The following is an 18341-nucleotide window of genomic DNA, read 5'->3' on the forward strand; positions in this document are numbered from 1 at the left end:
CCTGTGGCTGGTGGAGCCAGGGCTGGCGTTGGGCTGCTCTGGTTCTAAAGCCTCACGGGGGAAGCTGGCCCAGCAGCTGAGTCCGAGAGGGGTCCTTGAGCCAGCCAGGAGTGGCCCTGACTGCAGACCCATGGGTCTGAGACCTGCCTGGTGGCTGCTGGCTGTGAATATACTGGGCATCACAGCGAGGATCGGGGCCTGGAGAGTGCCATCAAGGTCTCTGTCCTCCCCAGGGGAAGCGGGGGACGAGGGTGGCCTTCCTGCACCTGGGAAGCAGCCTCCTTCCTCCTGGGCCTTGTCTAGGGGTCAGGCCCAGCTGAAGGGTTCTTAGAGATCACATTGCCCCAACCTGAGCAGGACAGAGGGTCAAACGAGGGTCTGCTCAAGGTCACACAGCCAACCGGGAGGTGAGCCCGGGCGAGTCATGGGCTGTCTCCAGACACTGGCCTCGGAGGGCAGAGCATGGACTCCCAAGATCCTGCCTCTTGTGGGCCATGTGGAGTCAGCCTGGTGCTCGACCGGATGGCACCCCCCTTTGTCCCCTAAGGGATTATTATCCTTCTCTCTTGCCAAGCCCCCACCCCATCCTTTTCCAAAGGCAGAGGCAGGAACTCAATGCCTTTGGAAGACATCCCTGCCCACTGTTGACCCCAGCTGATGTCTCTTGCCACAGGGGATCAGAGAGCTGTCTACCTTACAGCGTGGCCAACAGGGGCTGGACTGGAACTTTCCAGGGGGACTCTAAGGATGTGAGACGTGGCATCTCATAGGGTCAGATGTAGCCCCACAAAACTTGATATGGAAGCGCATGCGGACACACACACACACACACACACACACACACACACACACCACTCTCTGAATCTAGTCAGATACACGTTGGAACAATCCTGCATGCCTGGATTTGCCTGTGCTCAGCTCATGCAGATGTGACAGCATCCAGAGAGGTGGGAGGGGCCTGGGCTCAGCTCTGCCACAAACTTGCTTTTTGTCCGTGGTCAAGTGACATTTCTCTCTCTGAGCCTCAATCTCCCCATCTGTGAAATGGGACCAAACCTTCCCCTCAAGTGGGGGGGTGTCAAAGACAAGTCAGATTTTGCATGCAAAGTCCCTGGCTTGGCCCAGATCTCTTTAATGTGTCCTCTTTGCCTCCGTTGAGTGTCTGAATGAAGCCACCCCTCCTAAAGATCGATGTCAACGCCTGCCCTTCTGGTCCTAGCAGAGGCGGAATTGGAGGGGAATAGTAGATACCCAAATAGTATTCTGGGCACATGCACACGCAATTAAGGTCTCTTTGCTCAGCCAGTATAGACTTGGTAATTGGTTTGGATTTGGGTTTCAGCTTTGGCCCTTTTAGTTTAATCTGCTTATTGGATTCCCCCAGGAGCATTAGAAACCAGAAACAAATTATCCTTCATGAAGAATCTTTACTGTTTAAACAGCCCAGACAGCCACTGAAAAACATGTGCTTTGTTTTTTATCAAATTTCCCTGGAAAAACAGTGATTTGAATTCAAGGAGAGGAAGAGGACAGGTTTCCCTGAATTCCAAGCTCGAGGACTTTCTTTTCCTTTTGAAGTAGAACGGAGTCGTCCCCCCTCCCTGGCCCCCAGAAACTTCCCCACAGCTGCTGTTTTTCCAGCTGCTCGTCTCCCTCAGAGAGCATGGAGAGGGGTCAGGGAGGGGGCGCGAGGGCCAGACCTGCCTGGGCTGCGTGTCCTGGCCCCTATCGCTGCTAAGGCTCACCTGTGGCCACGGTGCTGATGTTCCCTATCCGTGTGGCTTTGTGTGACCTTGACACTTACCCTTTCAGAGCCTCACTTTCTTTATCTGTAAAATGGGAATCATGACTCCACAGGGTGGCTCTTGGAGGGCATATCACAAAAACCATGGGAGGTCTGAGCTGGGAAATGCTGCAAAGGCCGTCCTTGATTCAGACAATGGGGAAAAGGAGGCCCGAGGAGGCAGGAGTGACTTTTAGAACTCTCAGCAAATCAGTGGCTGGTCCAGGCCTGGTCCCAGCTTCCTGATCCCTGACTCCCGCGAGACCAGGTCTCAGCGTGGAGCTTGGCATTTCCATTTGGGGGAGCTTGGTACTGTTTTCTTTTCTGAGCCTCTGAGTACATGGGAGGGTTCCCCAGCCATGGACTCCTCTACAGGAGCTGGTCCTTGGAAAGTTTGCTTTTGTCTTTGATTTTTTCTTCTTAGGGCCACTCCCATGGCATATGGAAGTTCCCAGGCTAGGGGTCCAATCGGAGCTGCAGCTGCCAGCCACAGCCACAGTAACGCTAGATCTAAACTGCATCTGCAACCCACACCACAGCTCACGGCAGCACCAGAACCTTAACCCACTAAGCGAGGCCAGCAATCGAACCCGCGCCCTCGTGGATACTAGTCGGATTTGTTTCCAGAGTCACAACGGCAACTCCCTGGAAAGTTCTTTATGGAGGATGTTTGTTGAGGGTGCGAGGTGTCTCAGATTCTAGAACCAGAAAGTGTGACTGCATGGACGTGTCCTGTGTCCCCCCGGGGGTCTGGGTGAAAGCCACCCTTGGGTATAAACACTCATCTGCCAACGTTTCCTCTCTCTCATGTCCGTAGGGGTTTCCTGGAGACTTTGGAGAAAGAGGCCCTCCAGGACTGGATGGAAACCCCGTAAGTACGACGTATCTCTGGGAACAGGAAAGGCACAGAGCAAATGTGCAGCAGATTTTAGGAATCTAAGCTTTTAGGTTCAGCTGGGCCACCCATGAGCCGGGTGCTCCTGGAGGAAAGCATGATTCCTCTGAACCCCAGGCTGCTGTCTGCTATGGGTGCCCTGTGCCCCCCCCCACCCCCAGGAGAGCCCTCCAGCCCCCTGAGCCTCGGGTCCCACCCCCCAGGGCTGGGGAAGGTTCCCTGGTCACTCCTCACTAGGGAAGCCAGGGCTGCTGCCAGCTTACAGGGCAGTGGAAATGTTTATGGGGCGGCAGCAGCCTGCGGGAGCAGATGGTTTGCAGGCTCTGTATGGAGGGAAGAGCCGAGTTCTAAAGAAATCTCCAACACAGGCATGTTTATAGAGTTTGTAAATAAGACCAGGAAGGAGCTGGGTCAGCCTGCCCTGCGGAGCCAAGCCCGCCTCTTCCTCCCCGTCCCAGGCTCAGGCTCGGGCGGGAAGGGAAGCTTGTTCTCTGCCTGGGGGTCCAGACCGCAGCCAAGGCTCTTTACAACACTTGTCCCCGATCTCTCCCAGGGCTTCCTGTCTGTGCAGCTGTGCCCAGCTGTGCCCTCATCAGAGGTGGCTGCTAGATCCAAAAGCAGCCCCCGATTATGTGCAATTTAATTCCACAAATGCTCCCTGAGCCTCACCCCGCTGGGGCTGACCTCCAGGCTCCCTGGGGCGCAGGAGAAGCTCAAACAAAGCCATTCATCCATCTGAACCTCAGTTTCCTTATCTGTACATCACGGGGATCAACCCCTCGGGGCTGTGGTGAGGATGAAAGGAGAGAGGGCGGGAGGTGTCGGACCCAGGACACGTGTTCACGGGCTGGAGGGGTTGTAAACACCAGCTAGTAAGGGGGCGTGTGTCCTGCCCTTGAGGAGCTTGTGGCCATCTCTCAGTCCATTGCAGGAGATGAAATGAGGTGGGGGGGACCGGGGAGGTCCCTGTGCTAGGGAGGAGGAAGGGAGAAGCAGGGAAGACTGGTCCTGGGGAAGACGGCATTGGAGCCAGGATGAGGAAAGAGGTGGATAGACATTCCAGGTGGAGGAAAGAGGGCTGGCAAAGGCACAGAGGTGAGGGACCAGTCTTGCCTTCGGTGGATCAGTTACTGGATTAACCACTATGAGAATGTGTGACGTCATCCTGGAAGCGCGCTCGGGGGAGGGGCAGTGATGTCTGGGTGCCCTTGGCCCGGATGAGCAGGAAGAAGACTGGAGGAGGGGGTCCCAGCTCTGCCACACAGTTGAGTGACCTTGAACAAGTCGCTTCCCTTCCCCGAGCCTCAGGCCCTCCATTTAACAGCCAAGGCTGCTTCTCACCTCCTCCTCCTCCTCTCGGAGGTTATAGGGACCACGTCCTGTCTGGGACTGCACAGATGAAGGACACGGACCCCCCTGGAGGAGGATGGCGATGGATAGTCGCCATTTCTAGAGCCCCCTATTTTCAGTCGCACCTTTGCACTTTGAACTTGACCCCAAACCCACTACCTGTGTTTTCTGGTGCAAGCAATTCCAGGTCCATTTTTAGAGGTTTGGGAAACAGAAACTTGCCCACGGCCAAACACGACCTCATCCCCAGACTCCCAGGCAAGAGCTGTGCAGCCCTTCAGAGGCCCTGAGAGGCAGAAACCCGAGAGCCTCCTTCTGGGGCTGGAGGTTGCTGGGGGGTTCTCTGAGAGGGTCCAGCACCTCCCGGTTGAGAGGAAGGCTGGCCTGGTGGTGCTCATCTTAGAGCCCCCACCACTGTGTTAGTTCCTCACACTTGACTTTGGGGAAATTGCATCACCTTTGGAGCCTGAGTGTTGCCTTCTAAGAGGTGAGAGTGAAATGAGATCTAGCCCAGGCACCTGCACATCTCTATTGCCACAATCAGGATTGTGCCCATTCTGTCACCTACGATGAAGATACTGGGTTTGGAAGTCCACCTTTCCCATTTTACAGATGTGGAAAGCTGATGGCAGAGGGGGCGGGGTCTCATTCAGATTCGAGGCCAGGCTCGCAGAGTCAGGAATAAGGAATGGGTGCCCGTGTCCGGGGAGGCCTGGAGGGCGTGGCCTGAGGGGAGACAGAGCAAGTAACCATGGCCTCTCTCTATTCGCAGGGAGAACTGGGCCTGCCAGGGCCCCCAGGAGTCCCCGGCCTCATTGTAAGTACACCGAAGCCTGGGGAGGGGGAGGACCAGGAGGCAGGGTGCTGGGAGCAAGCCACAGGTCTTCCTGCAAACGCCTGTCTCTCATCAAACCCCAGGAGGAACTGGGGAAGCAGGACAGACAAGTCAAGGCAGGGGGCTAAGGGAGGCAAGCCCTGCTGTGTGGCTTCAGGTGGCTCACCTACGTTCTCTGAGCCCATTTCTTCATTAGTTAAATGGGGATGGGTACTGGGAACATGAGACAGCCATGTGCTTTCACACCTGCTGCCTGTCCATCGATCTGTAGTGGCAAGTGGTAGCATGCCCATTGGACAAGTGAGGTGCTTCAGGTCCAGAGGAAGAAAGTGACTGGCAGACGAGCTGAGGGCTCTGGGCCATGCGAGGCAGTCTTTTCCATCTTGACCAGAGCATTGAGTTTGGAGCCAGACCACCTGAGTTCAAGTCACAGTTCTGCCACATCCTGGCTGTGTGACCTAGGCCAAGTCACTTACCTTCTCTGAGCTTTAATTTCTCATTTGTAAAATGAGGATGATGGTAGAATCCTCTTGGGGTGGTCGTGAGGATCGAATGAGGCATTGCTTATACTGTCTTTGGCACAAGGTCTAGCACTCAGTAAATGTGCAATTAGCAGAAAATACTTCTATTTTAAAATATTTTGTATTGTTACTATCTCCTGATGTACTTGGAACTAAGAGAAGCTGGTATACAGGGAGGTAGGAGGCAATTTGACCTCTGACTCCATCCAGGCTGGGGAGTCTGGTGGAGCATGCTGTTAACCAACACCAGTGCCCCCGCTGGGCCTTCGGAGGGTGAACCTTGACCTGAGGCCTGGCCCCTAGGGCTAGTGACAGACTCAAGCCTGGGAAATGAATCTAAGAGTTTTCCTGAGGGTCTGATGCCTCTTCTCCTCTGTCCCTTGGTCATTCCTCATGGGCTTTGAGTCTGGGGGCTCACCCAAGTAGACTGTCCCCTAGTTTGATAAATGGGCTGCCAGCTTTGGCCACTCCAGCAACTGTGCCGAGAAATTCTATTGTGAGGGAGGCTAGTGAAGGCTCTTGGGGAGGCGGGGGGCATTGCTCAGGGGAGACCAGTCCTGGGAAGAGGACAGAGGCTACCCTTGCAGTATTCTCCTGCTCAGGTGGGTGATTGCAGAACAAGGGCCGGATGGGGTAGAGTCAGATCAGCCTCCTCCTGGTTCTGTGGTTATGGCCCCACTTCTCAGGGAAGTGCTCTGTAAGATGCGGTCTGCTTGCCCACTCTTATTAGGACCACAGATGCACCTAGTCTGGTCCAGTCCCATGGCTAAGAGGGCAGTCCTTAGAACCAGATCACCTGGGTTCAAATCCTAGCTCTACCACTCATTTAACTGCAATTCTGAGCAAATTTTTAACCCCCGGTGCCTCAATTTTTTTTAATCTTTAAAATAATAGTCCCGGATCCAACTAGGAACCATGAGGTTGTAGGTTCGATCCCTGGCCTTGCTCAGTGGGTTAAGGATCCGGTGTTGCCGTGAGCTGTGGTATAGGTCGCAGACGTGGCTTGGATCTGGCGTTGCTGTGGCTCTGGCGTAGGCCGGTGGCTACAGCTCCGATGGGACCCCTAGCCTGGAAACCTCTATATGCTGCGGGTGTGGTCCTAGAAAAGACAAAAAGACAAAACATAATAATAATAATATTAGTCCCTAACTTGGGAGAGTGTTGTGAGGATTTAATGAAACTAGTACATATGAAGTGCCTAGTACATAATAAGCACTCAAGAAGCACTAGTTAGAATAATAATAATAAATTAATAGTAATGATTTTATTACTATCATTTGTTAATAAATAACTACTGTTAATATATAGTGATTCAGGAGGAGGAGAAGGAGTCATAGTAGTAGTGTTTCACAAACACACACATGAGATATTTTATGCCTGGTGGCAACCCTCTGAAACACTGCATTGAGAAAGATTTCAAAGTCACATTGGAGATTAATGGGAGAGGGTGCTGCAATTGATTGGTGATGTCTGCCTTGGCTTGGAATTAGGAAGCGTCAACCCTCAAGTCAAACGTTTGTCATGCCTGAGGTCCTTTGCCGAGCACCTTCTTTGACACAAGGCACTGATCTGAATGCTTTGGAAAAAGAAATACTTGCTTTGAGTGGTAGAGAACCTGAACCTGACTTGATGAGGACCTCAGAAGTCTTCTGGTCCAGCCCTCTCTAATCTCAGCAGGACTCCCTTCTGGAGCATCTTGGTTGTGGTCGTTAAACTCCCAACTTGAACACCGTGGTGTTAGAAGCTCCCACCTGTGACAGCCCATCCATGTTCACAGAGCGCTCCTTGTGTCTCGTTGTGCAGAGTTTTCCTGTGTTTTGAGCCTAACTCCTCTCCCTGCTCCTGGAAGAAGCTGTTCAAGATGTAACGATGGCTGTTGTCTGTTCTTCCTAAGGCCCCTTCTTCAGGCTATATGATCCCCATCCCCAAAGCTTTTCTGCAGGGATGTTTACATGTCTTGGCTGTCATCCTTGGCACATGCTCCTATTCGTCATTGTTGGCGTCCTTTACCTTGGATCCCGAGAGGGGCAAGGATATTGCTTGGCTGAATGCACAGCCCTTGGCCCTCCTGACTCTATAAAACCCTTTCCCACCGATGCTCCCCTTTCCCCGCCACAGTTAGGGCTGCCAGATAAAATATAAGACGCCCAGGGAAATTTGCATTTCAGATACCATAGTTAAAACACATTTATTCTAAAATAGCATTCATTTGTTTCATTGTTTATCTGACACTCAGATTTTAACTGGGCATCCCGTATTTTTCTTTCCTCAGCCTGGCAGTCCTCTTAGGAGAATCCCATTGGACAGATGGGAAAACTGAGGCCCTTGGTCAAGGTCATGCACAAGGCAGGAAAAGATGGAGGCATGATGGGAGGCCATGTCTCCCAAGCCCTAGTCCAGGGTGCTCCTCTTCCTAGCCCCCCTGAGGGGCCTGAGCTAAGGCGGAGCCCCGGGCACCCCTGCATTTCTCAGGTGCTGTACCACGCCCCATGATGCCCCCTTGTTCCATGTCTTTCTCTGGCCACTTTCAGCCTCGCTTCCCCCTGTTTTTTATTTATTTATTTATTTACTTATTTATTGTCTTTTATCCTTTTAGGGCCACACCTGTGGCATATGGAGGTTCCTAGGCTAGGGGTCTAATCGGAGCTGTTGCTGCCATCCTACGCCACAGCAACGCCAGATCCGAGCCTCATCTGCGACCTACACCACGGCTCATGGCAATGCCGGATCCTTAACCCACTGAGCAAGGTCAGGGATCAAACCTGCAACCTCAAGGTTCCTAGTCAGATTCATTTCCGCTGTGCCATGATGGGAACTCCCCACCTCCACCCTGTTTTTAAATTCCCTTTGGGGGTAAGGTGACACTCCCATTTTCCTTGCGCCTGGGGGTGGGGGTGGAGGTGGGGTCGGGGTCACAGGGCTGGACTCGCTCCCCGAAGTCACCACTGCTTTCCAACCCTCTCCCACCCAAGACACCCATCCTCAGCCTGGATTTTTGGGAACAGCAACTTCTGTGCCTGGGGAAAAAAATTGCCTCCCCGAAAAGCTAGAGAGGAAAGGAATTTTCTAACCAGGAGCTAAAGCAAAGAGGGAGCATGAGTCACCTATGGTTTTCCAGAGGATGTGGGTTTTTAGCTGAGCACATGGGAATTCCACTCCTGATAATCATTTTCGTGGCGATTCAGATGTATTAGAGGCTTTTTGTCTAGTCAGCTGAAGCAACTTGCATGCAGATTGAAGCCGAAACTTCCCTGTCCGCTGGGTCCTGGCAAGCGAGAGGAAAGTCGAGAGAAGCCAGATGAACATTTAGGAAGCTTCTGTCTGCTCTGCGTGTGCTTGACACGCATTAGGCTGGGCCCCTGGAGACGCTTGAGGCAGGCAGCAGCAGCCTGGTCGCCCAGATGGAGAGGCTGGCGCCCCAGATCACCCGTTAGGGACCTTCAATCTAGCTCTGTGTGATCCCCCATCCCATAAGCTGCTGGTGGGGACTTCCCACGTGGCTCACAACACCAGAAGCTGCTGGTGGCCCCCTGCAGCCTCCAAGGTGGGACAGCCTTGAAACAGCCCCCTCCGAGTCATTGAAACCCTTTGGCTGGCCCTCCAGAGAAGGGGGCCGGGTTCCAGAATCTGCTCCACAAAGATTTCTGTCTTTTTGATTCCGAGTGACACGAAGGGCGTTTTGACTCCTCCATTTAATGAGCCCCAGGGAATATGTGAAGAGGCTGGATCCCAGCATGAGGGACATAGTGGACAAGTCCACTATATTCTGTCACTAAGCGACCATCTGGTTGTGTTTCTTTATCTCTAAAGCAAGGTCAGGAACCCCGTTAGCTGACATTTACCAAACCCTTGTGCTAAGTATTTAATTGTCACGGTGAGTCTCTGAGCAGGAAGTTGGATTACAGTTGTCTAAGGAAACTGAGTCTCAGAGAGGCTGAAGCGCTCACAGCTCACGCACTTCACCGCTGTACCACCCACCCAGCGCCACATGACTTCTGTGCTGCATGGAGAAAGCAGATGTGCGAGTGTGGACTGGGCAGTGCCAGGGACTGTTCTCTGTGACAGATGTTGCTTATTCAGACCACACAGGAGCTGGGACTGGCCACAGCCCCTGGGTCCCCATCCCCAAGCTGCCAACCTCCAGCAGAATTTTTGGAAAGAGGCCTTGTTGCCGGCGAAGGAAGTTCCAGGGAATATTGCAGCAAGAGCTTTCCCTAGAGGGTTTGTAAACGCGAGTGCAAGCGGGTTTCTTTCTCACCTGTTGATCAAGCCGCTTTTAGTGAGCACCTCCTTGGCAGCATGAAGCAGGCGGTGGCCACCTAGGCACCCGTGTCAGTGGTTGTCAGTGTGGAGCAGGCCACGAGCGAAAGCCACGGCTGTCAGGGGTCCAGCCTGGCCTGAGGGGTCAGGGAAGTGAGGCTGGTGCTGCGGGTGGAGGACAAATGGGTGTTGGCCGTGTGAGCTCAGGGCGGAGCATGCTGGGTGTGGGGAACAGTGGCTGAGGATGGCTGGGCTACAGAGGAACAGCAGGGCAAGAAGGGGAGCAGAGAGGGAGGCTCACCCAGCACGGCTGCCATCAGGGTGGGCACCGGAAGCCCCAGGTCCCCAGCCAGCCTGGGTGCCTGCTGGCACATGTTGCGGGGAGGGGAGGGGAAGAGTGGGACTCACAGCTGTTTTTGCATCTCAAGCCTGTCCTCACACCCTGTCACTTATCCATGGGGCAACCAGGAAAGCCATCCTTGGGTCCTTTATTAGAGTAAATGGAGTCAATCCCAGGCTTGTGAGCACTGACTGTGGGGCCAGATGGACAGACACACCTGTTCTGGTCCTGCCTGTGTCCCCTGCCGTTGCTTAAGCTTGGGTACATTGCTTCACCTTCCGCTAAGCCTCAGTTTTCTTGTCTGTGAAATGGAAAGGCACTAACGATGGTGCTGACCTCTCGGGTCACCGTGAGCAGTCGGTGAGAGTCCGAACAGCCAGCACCATCCCTGGCCCAGCCACGCTCCCACAGACGAGGATTTGACAAGACTTGAAAGTGTCTGGAGTGGTGCCTGGCACACAGTAGGGCTTTTTCAGCGGTGGCGATGCGGTTGTTGGTTGTGTTCGTGGCGAGATAAAGAGCAAAGTGTTGAGCAGGACCTGGGCATTTAGGCAAGTGTAGAAACAGGTTCCAGGCTAGGGCCATTACCATTCTTTCTTGTGGGACACGATATTGGGTGTCACTTGGCCAAGCTGCCTGTGACGGTGTTAGGCGAGGAGCAGACTGGTACTCTGCAGCCTGTCCCTGGGGAAACAAGGCCAGGGTTTTTTTCTTTTCTCCCCTAAATGCTTTTATTGCCCAACAGGAGGTCCCACCGACATAGGAGAACCCTCCCTGAGCAGCCACCTCCTCCCTACATGCTCTGCAGCCGGAGCCCCCTTTCCATGGGTTCTTGGGTGGGATGCCCACACTGTCCCTCGTCCTCCCCCCCTCACCACAGACCCCTTTGGAGAGGCCCGTAGGGGTGCCTGTGGGTGTTGTGGTGCCCACGTGGGCGTCGCTCAGGCCTATGCTAAATTCAGCTTCCACCCAATAAGCCGCCTTCAATCCTGGGGTGGGGACGGAATGAGGGAGCCTGTGTTCCTGGAGCTGCTGGACAGTCCTCTGCTCAAGGTCTGGCCCCTGTTGGAGCCAACTGTACCAGCACACCTCCTCTGTTTATCTGTGCAGCATTCGGAACTCTAAGGGGCCATCCTTGCCCCTTTCCTCGGGAAAATGCTCTTCTCTGAGGGGCTGGCTTCCCTTCACTCCCGCCTCTCCTGGGCCAGCAATTCTGGCTTCTTCTCTCCAGAGATCACTTAAGAACTGCTTAGAAGTTCAGGGGACAGATTGCCTGGTGTGAATGCCAGCTCTGCCCAGCTCTGCAAGTTGCTCAAGTCCTAGTCTCTCAGAGGCTCAGTTTCCTCATCTGTAAAATGGGGCTAAATAGCAGACGGATCTTTAAGGGCCATCTTGAGGCATGTAAAGTGCTTTAGCACGGCACCTACCGGCCAGCGTTATTTTTATTATTATTATCACCCTCTAAATTGAGACTGTGCTTTCTTAAAATCACTTGATGGGAACGGACAGCAGAATTTCTTTCTCTCTCTCTCTCTCTCTTTTTTTTTTTTTTTTTTGCTTTTTAGGGCCACACCCGTGGCATCTAAGGTTCCCAGGCTAGGGGTCCAGTCGGAGCTACAGCCACCAGCCTACGCCATAGCCACAGCAACACAGGATCCAAGCTGTGTCTGCGACCTACACCGCAGTTCACGGCAACGCCGGATCCTTAACCCACTGAGCGAGGCCAGGGATTGAAGCCACAACCTCATGGTTCCTAATTGGATTCGTTTCTGCTGCGCCACGACGGGAACTCCAGAGGCAGAATTTCCTGGCCAAGGCTCAGCTAGGAGGTTTGGTTTGACCCAATCGGGCGGGGACCCTGAGGTTCAAGGGAGTGGGAGGTGAGACTCGGCAGGGCCTCCGCCAGGCCGCGCCGCCGTCTGCAAACTCCGCGTTTCCCTCCATCTCTGTCCCCAGGGGCACTCCACCACATAGCCCCCTTGGCCCTTGCCGGGAGTCTGGCAGGAATGGGATGTTTCGTTCTCTGCCTGCCTCCCTCGAGATGTCTCCAGGCAGCTCCCACGGGAACCCATTCCTGAGCCTGGACGCCTGGGGCGGCCTTTGTTCCTCCAGTGCTTCAGAGCACTTGCCAGGGCCCCTGTGCAGCCTGACTCAGGGGTGTGGGAAACCGAGGCCCAGAGAGGTCAAGGACACGGACTGAGCTCACACAGCAGCCGGACACTTGGATCAGTCACAGAGGACAGAAAAGGGAGAGAAGAGAGTATTTCAGGGGCTCCCTTTCTTTGGCCTTTAGTCGTGAAAGGGGAGGGCAGGCAGTGAGGAGACATCAGAGAAAGAGGGGGGCTTGTTTAGAGAAAATGAAATAACTCCTTCACTGTAAACCAGAGTTTTCACCTCCATGCCATTGACATTTGAGCCGGATAATTCTTTGTTGTGGGGCCTCTACCCACTAGATGCTGGTATGGCTCTTAGGCCATAACCACCTAAAATGCCTCCAGAGTGTCAAGGACTTTATAAGCCAATTACTTCTTGAGAAAACCCTAGAGGTGCAGAATATGAGTCCGTGTTTTATTTTTTATTTTTTTGCCTTTTTAGGGCCGCACTTGCAGCATATGGAGGTTCCCAGGTGAGGGGTCCAATCGGAGCTGTAGCTGCTGGCCTACGCCACAGCCACAGCAACACCAGATCTGGGCCGCGTCTGCAGTCTTCACCACAGTTCACGGCAACGCCAGATCCTTAACCCACTGAGTGAGGCCAGGGATCAAACCTGTCCTCATGGATGCCAGTCAGATTCACTTCTGCTGAGCCATGACAGGAACTCCTTGAGTCTGTGCTTTAGATGAGGAAGCTGAGGCACGGGGAGTTTGGCCCCCAAAATCACACGATGAGTGAACAGGAGATGGGACCGAGTGTTGTGGCCTTGGTGGACACTGAGGCACCACCTCCGGCCTTTCCCCAGCCCTCAGCAAAGGAATGAGGCTTCTAGGGTCAAAAAGCTCTGCTGCTCCTGCCTTGGACAGTCTGATCTGGTCTGATGCTGGGTCTCCAACCGCTGGCCCAGAATCTGCCCGCTGCTCTGAGTGTCCTGCAGTGTCCAGCTCAAGTGTCTGTGATTGACAGCCCCACTTCCTCCTTGCTGCCATCCCAAGGAGATGGTACAGCTTCTGGAAGCAGACAGTTCCTCTTCCTCACCACTAGACGAGTGGAAGCCTTGTGTGTGCTTATTTAACCCTTCCAGCCGCCCAGGCAAGGGATCATTGTCCCCATTTTACAGATAGAGAGATTGAGGTCCGCACAAGCCCATGAAATGCCCTGGGTCCCCCAGCTAGAATGGGCTGGAAAGAATGTCAGCTGGGATGGAAAGAAGTGGCGGGAGGTTGTGGCAATCAAGAAATGAGCTTGGGAGGGGGCCTCTGTGAAGTTCACGCCAGGACCTCCGTGGAGGTGAATATTCCTTATTACAGGATCAACGCAGCGGGGTTGCGTCCGGGATCCTTCCCCAGCCAGCCTCCCGTGAGCCACCTCTCATGGCATCCCCTTCTCCTTCTCTTCCCAGGGCGACATGGGAGCACTGGGTCCGATTGGCTACCCAGGACCCAAAGGCATGAAGGTAAATGAGAGCCCCGTCCCTTAATCCGGGTCTCATCCCAGCCGGGCAGCCCCTGATGCATTTCAGCGCAGAGAGAAGGGTGCCCTGATGCAGTGTTGGGGGAGGGGGGCACTCAGAGGGGGACCGGGGTGGACCCTGGCAGAGCAGGGGCTGAGGTCTTAGTGAGCCAGTCATCGTCCATCTGCATGTCCTTTGTGCCAGATATATTTATCAGACAGCGGTCCTCCAGCTGAACGTGAGTCAGATGTGGTTCCGGACCTCAGGGCACTGCAAGTCCGGGGGGGGGGTGGCGCGGGGACATCGCCAGGGGCATAAAAACTATAAATGGCAAGCCAGGGAGCTTAGGACACCCCTGGGTGGGATGGACATGCAGGGAAAGATGGGCTGAAACTGCCAGGATCACCATGTTTCGGAGTGATCCCATTTGGCCAGTAAGCGAGTGACACGGCTCATTAAGCCCACCTCTCCCCATCAGCCCCTTTCTCCCCTGGATGTGTCCAGAACAATGTGGCTCACGAATCAACTGTCCCTTCTCGTATTCCTTTGATCCACACCATGGCCCCTTAGGCTGGGGTTCATTTCCCCCTTTGACAGATGGGACAACTGAGCCCTGGCCTGGGGTGTCTCATCTGGGGTCTTGCAGCAAACTAGTGGGTTTCTGCCAGGGCCCTGACTTCTGGGGCTGTGAAGGTCCCTCACAGCTGAATCCTGGCCTCTGTCTTGCAGGGACTGATGGGCAACGTGGGGGAATCCGGACTGAAAGGTGATAAGGTGATCTGAATACTCCCTTATTGCACTGTGTTTTATCTGCATGCGAACCCCCTCCGCCTCGACGCTGCTGCTGATTCTTGCCAGGTCCACTCCCCTGCACTCTTCCTGCTTCCTTCTGGCCCCCCTACATCTGTGCTCCCCAGATTCTTCTTTGTAACTCTGGGTGGGACTCGGCAGATGGCTCTGGAGTAATGCAGACTTTGGCAGGCAGAGCATGAGGGGTGCTATTGAGGCCTGGGGGGTGGGGAGGGTGGATAAGGTAAGGCAGGTCTCCGAATTTGGAGAGCAAAGCTGAGGCCAGCATCTGGGCTTTGAGGCCAAAGTCGCAGAACAGAGAGGGTGAGGGTAGGGACTGGGGAGCGTAGGGCTGAGATGATGGGCTCCAGGGCAAGTGTGATGTGGGGTCCAGAGACCCCCTCACAGGCACAGGAGGAACCAAATCCACAGAAACCACCAGGATTGGAATTGGGAACCTAATCCCGGGGTCTGAAAAGGCAACGGAAAAGCCCGGACGGGCCTCTGAGCCCCTGACCCGCTTTCCTTCCAGCTGCCACAGGGAGGCCACCCTTGCCACGTGTCCTCCACAGCCCCGCTGCTGCACTGACCCTGTGCCAAACCAGAGCTGGAGGTGGGGAGGTGGAACCATGGAACCCAGGGTGGGGCAGCAGCTAGCTTGAGTCCTGCAGCATCTGAGCAACAGAGACACCGGAGGAGGCGGGGGAGGTGACAGGAGGCTGTGCTTCTGTGCTCTGTCCTGCGGCCATCGTGCTACCCTCCCCCCTTAGCTTTTTGGCAAAATCAGGCACCCCGAAGAGGGTGTGGGAGAGCTTCTAGGCAGCATCCAAGTTTCCACAAGCCTGAGCAGTTAAGAGCTGCTCAGCAGCCCCCCGGGGCCAGGCTGCCTCCACACCTGCCTTCAGATGACTCTCCTCCTAAGCCTGAGGACCAGGAACAGGTACAGCGCTGGGCACCTCGGAGTGCTCTGTGGGGCTAGCCTGTTGTCCTCCACCCCCCATGGGGTGGGAAGAATGCCGAGCACACACACGGTAGCATCAGGATTCCAGCCCAGGCACCTGCCCCCAGAGACCCCCCCCACCCCAGGCAGGACTGAGGGCAGAGGGCAGAGCCCGTAAAACCCTCAGAGGTTACCTCCTCCGGTACCTGCATTTCACAGCCGGGGCCACAGACCCAGAGAGAAATGCATCCAAGGGAACTCAGTGATCGGTCAGAACCAGCCCAGACCCCAGACTCTTAGGAAATCAGAGGTGCTGGGCTGAAAGGGGAACTCCAGGCTGTCTTCCCCACCCCCACCCCTAGGAATCCCGGGCGGAACTAACCCCAGTTCTCTCTCCATCTGTTTCCACCTCTTCCCATCTCTTCCCGTTCCGCCCAAGCCTCCAGCTGCAGCTCCCTCTGCCTCCCCGACTCAGCTCTGTGCCCTGGCTCTGCCCTGCTGGCCGCTAAGCCCCCTCTTCCCGGGCCCTCCCTCTGGAGATGCAGGGGCTTTCTGTTGGAGGCGGGGGCTTCCCCACGGCTACCTGTTTACCCTGCATGCGGGTTGAGTCACAGCCTTCTGGAAATGCTGAAGTCATGGATGAGGGGAGAGGAAGTGGGGGGAAAGGAGGGCCTGGCCTGTAGGCAGGGAGTTTTTATAGGCCCTTTGCAGAGCTGGCCTCCGGCTCACTGTTTCTTCAGGAACATGGAAATAAATGTGTTACATAGAACTGAGCTGGCTCGCTGACTAGTGGTGCCTGGGACATTTAGAAATGTGAAAGCGCTGGGAAAAAAAAAAAAAAAAAAAAAAACCACAAGGGGAGGAAATTATTTTCCTGCTCATAGATCTCAGGAAAATCAAATACATCTTTGGGGTTGAAGAAAAAAAGAGAAATCTCTTTTCTGTGCCTTTGGCTGGGAAGGGGTCAATGTTGTAGGGAGCAGGGTTCTGATCAGCCCCTGGTCACCCCCACCCCACCCTCTGGCCATCCCCTGGCATGACATCGCCACCCCTTCATGTTCTGTGGTCATCCTGCCCAGAATCCCAGATGGTCCATGACCCAACCTGGCCTCGGTCCCACTTACAACCACCTGGCTCCCTCTCCCCTCACGGAGGCACATTCTGGAACCCAGGCTGATGCTCCAGGGCCAGCTTCCTGCAGATCCATTGTCCTGATTTCTTAGGTGCCTCTGCCCCCCCCCCTTTTTGTAACCATCTTACTCCTCCTGTGGACATTTAAAAAAAAATGTTCCTTGGTTCTTAAAACTCTGGGATATTATACCAGATTTTCCAAATTGGAAAAACCAAAGTGAGTTAAAAAAAATTTGTGTTTTAAAAACATTCTGGCTCTTGTTCTGCCAAGGAAGTTCTGCTGGATCATGGCCTTATAGCTGCATGACATGAGTTCTCTAAGATTCTCCATTCTTCCTGGGGTTTTCTCCCCATTCTTCCAACTGCTCCCGGGGCTGTGAATGTTTTCTGAGTCCTGGGGCCAATGTACAAACATAGAAAGCTGGAAATGATGAAGGCTATGTGAGATGGTTCCAGCTCGAAGGAGAAACCTCTCCACGATAGCTCATTTACTGGGATGTGGCTGAATACCGGGAGGGAGTAGAAAAGACCTCCGACGGCCAGCCTCAGTTCACCAAGCCTGTGCAATGCGTCATCTTAGAAAAGAAACACTCAGACCTGACTCGAGACCAGTTTACTCTCTGTTTACACATAGTCTTAACAGACCAGGCTCTGGTTTCTCGTGCTATCGCTGATTTGAAAAGCAGCTAATCAGAAGTAGACCGAAGCAAATTGCTGCCATGGGAACTCCCACAGAAAGAAGAAATGACAGGAGTTTCCCTTGTGGCACAGTGGAAATGAATCCGACTAGTAGCCCTGAGGTTGCGGGTTTGATCCCTGGCCTCGCTCAGTGGGTTAAGGATCTGGCATTGCCAGGAGCTGTACTGTAGGTCGCAGCCGCGGCTCAGATCCCGGGTTGCTGTGGCTGTGGTGTAGGGTGGCAGCTGCAGCTCCAATTTGACCCTTGGGCTGGGAACCTCCATGTGCCTGCAGCCCTAAAAAAGAGAGAGAGAGAAAGAAAAGAAAAGAAAAGAAAAAAGACAAAGTGACAACTCACAGCTTGGTACCAAGCAACAGGTGCAAGCACTGAGAAGCTGCCGTGGTGTGGGGCTGCTGTCCAGGCTGCACGCTCCTCTATGACATCAGTTGATGATGAAGAGGTTGAATTATCAAGACATAGTTCCTTTGACTTGCAAGTGGCAGTTCTTGCCACGAGGCCTGATGACATTGGGCAGCTGAGCTTCTGTTAGTGGAATATTCAGCCGTCTGGGCAACCCAGGCAGATCTGCAGATAAGTTGGCTCTGTGTCTCCCCCCCACCCCGGTCTTCAGGGCCCACCTTCTCCTCCAGTCTCCTCCGGGGCAGGGCAGGCCTGGGGCTGTCCTTTTCTCTAATGAGGCTGCTGCTGGTCAGATCGACTTGGGGAACAGCCTCAGCAAAGCTGTACCTTGCCCGTGGGTCTGGATTGGGGGGGCGGCTTCCAGAACCCACTGTGGTCTCCAACGTAACCTTTGCTGGTGTGTGTTTAGGGTGAACAAGGGGTTCCAGGTGTGTCAGGAGATACCGGATTCCAAGGAGACAAGGTAAATGCAGCAGAGTCGCACCTGCCCCCCGGCCCTGCTCTCCTCTGGCTCTGCTTTTCCTCCCGTCCTGGGTCAAGACTCACCTGCAAGATGGCCTCTAGCTGTCCTGTCTTCTCCATCCTCCATTCCCCCCTCTCATTGTCTCTTCCTGGGACTTTCCACCGGCCTCCTGACTTATTCCTATGCCCAGGCCCCAGCCGCTTCCCTCCCCACAAAACTGCTCTGAGTGTCCAGCCCTGTGCTGGGCTCACAGCCCATCCGTGGCTCCCTCCTGCCCCCAGAGCGGAGCCCCAGCACCCAGGCTCCCAGCGTGCAGGTCCCTCTGCTA

General features: G+C 54.4%; 1 protein-coding gene across 5 annotated transcripts in view; it reads left to right on the plus strand.

Moving 5' to 3' along the window:
- The window catches only part of COL27A1 (collagen type XXVII alpha 1 chain), a 156318-nt gene that overhangs the window by 62819 nt on the left and 75158 nt on the right, over nucleotides 1–18341 (plus strand). For all 5 annotated transcript variants that reach the window (XR_002337368.1, XR_001306592.2, XM_021067868.1 and 2 more), the window contains 5 exons: nucleotides 2601–2654; nucleotides 4801–4845; nucleotides 13541–13594; nucleotides 14321–14365; nucleotides 17960–18013. Coding sequence is in view for 3 of the 5 variants with exons in the window: in XM_021067868.1 (XP_020923527.1) it covers nucleotides 2601–2654; nucleotides 4801–4845; nucleotides 13541–13594; nucleotides 14321–14365; nucleotides 17960–18013 (252 nt within the window). In the remaining 2 variants the exon portion in view is untranslated. The remainder of the gene's footprint in view (nucleotides 1–2600; nucleotides 2655–4800; nucleotides 4846–13540; nucleotides 13595–14320; nucleotides 14366–17959; nucleotides 18014–18341) is intronic.

The sequence above is a fragment of the Sus scrofa genome, chromosome 1 (assembly GCF_000003025.6).
Source record: "Sus scrofa isolate TJ Tabasco breed Duroc chromosome 1, Sscrofa11.1, whole genome shotgun sequence".
Classification (NCBI taxonomy): Eukaryota; Metazoa; Chordata; class Mammalia; order Artiodactyla; family Suidae; genus Sus; species Sus scrofa.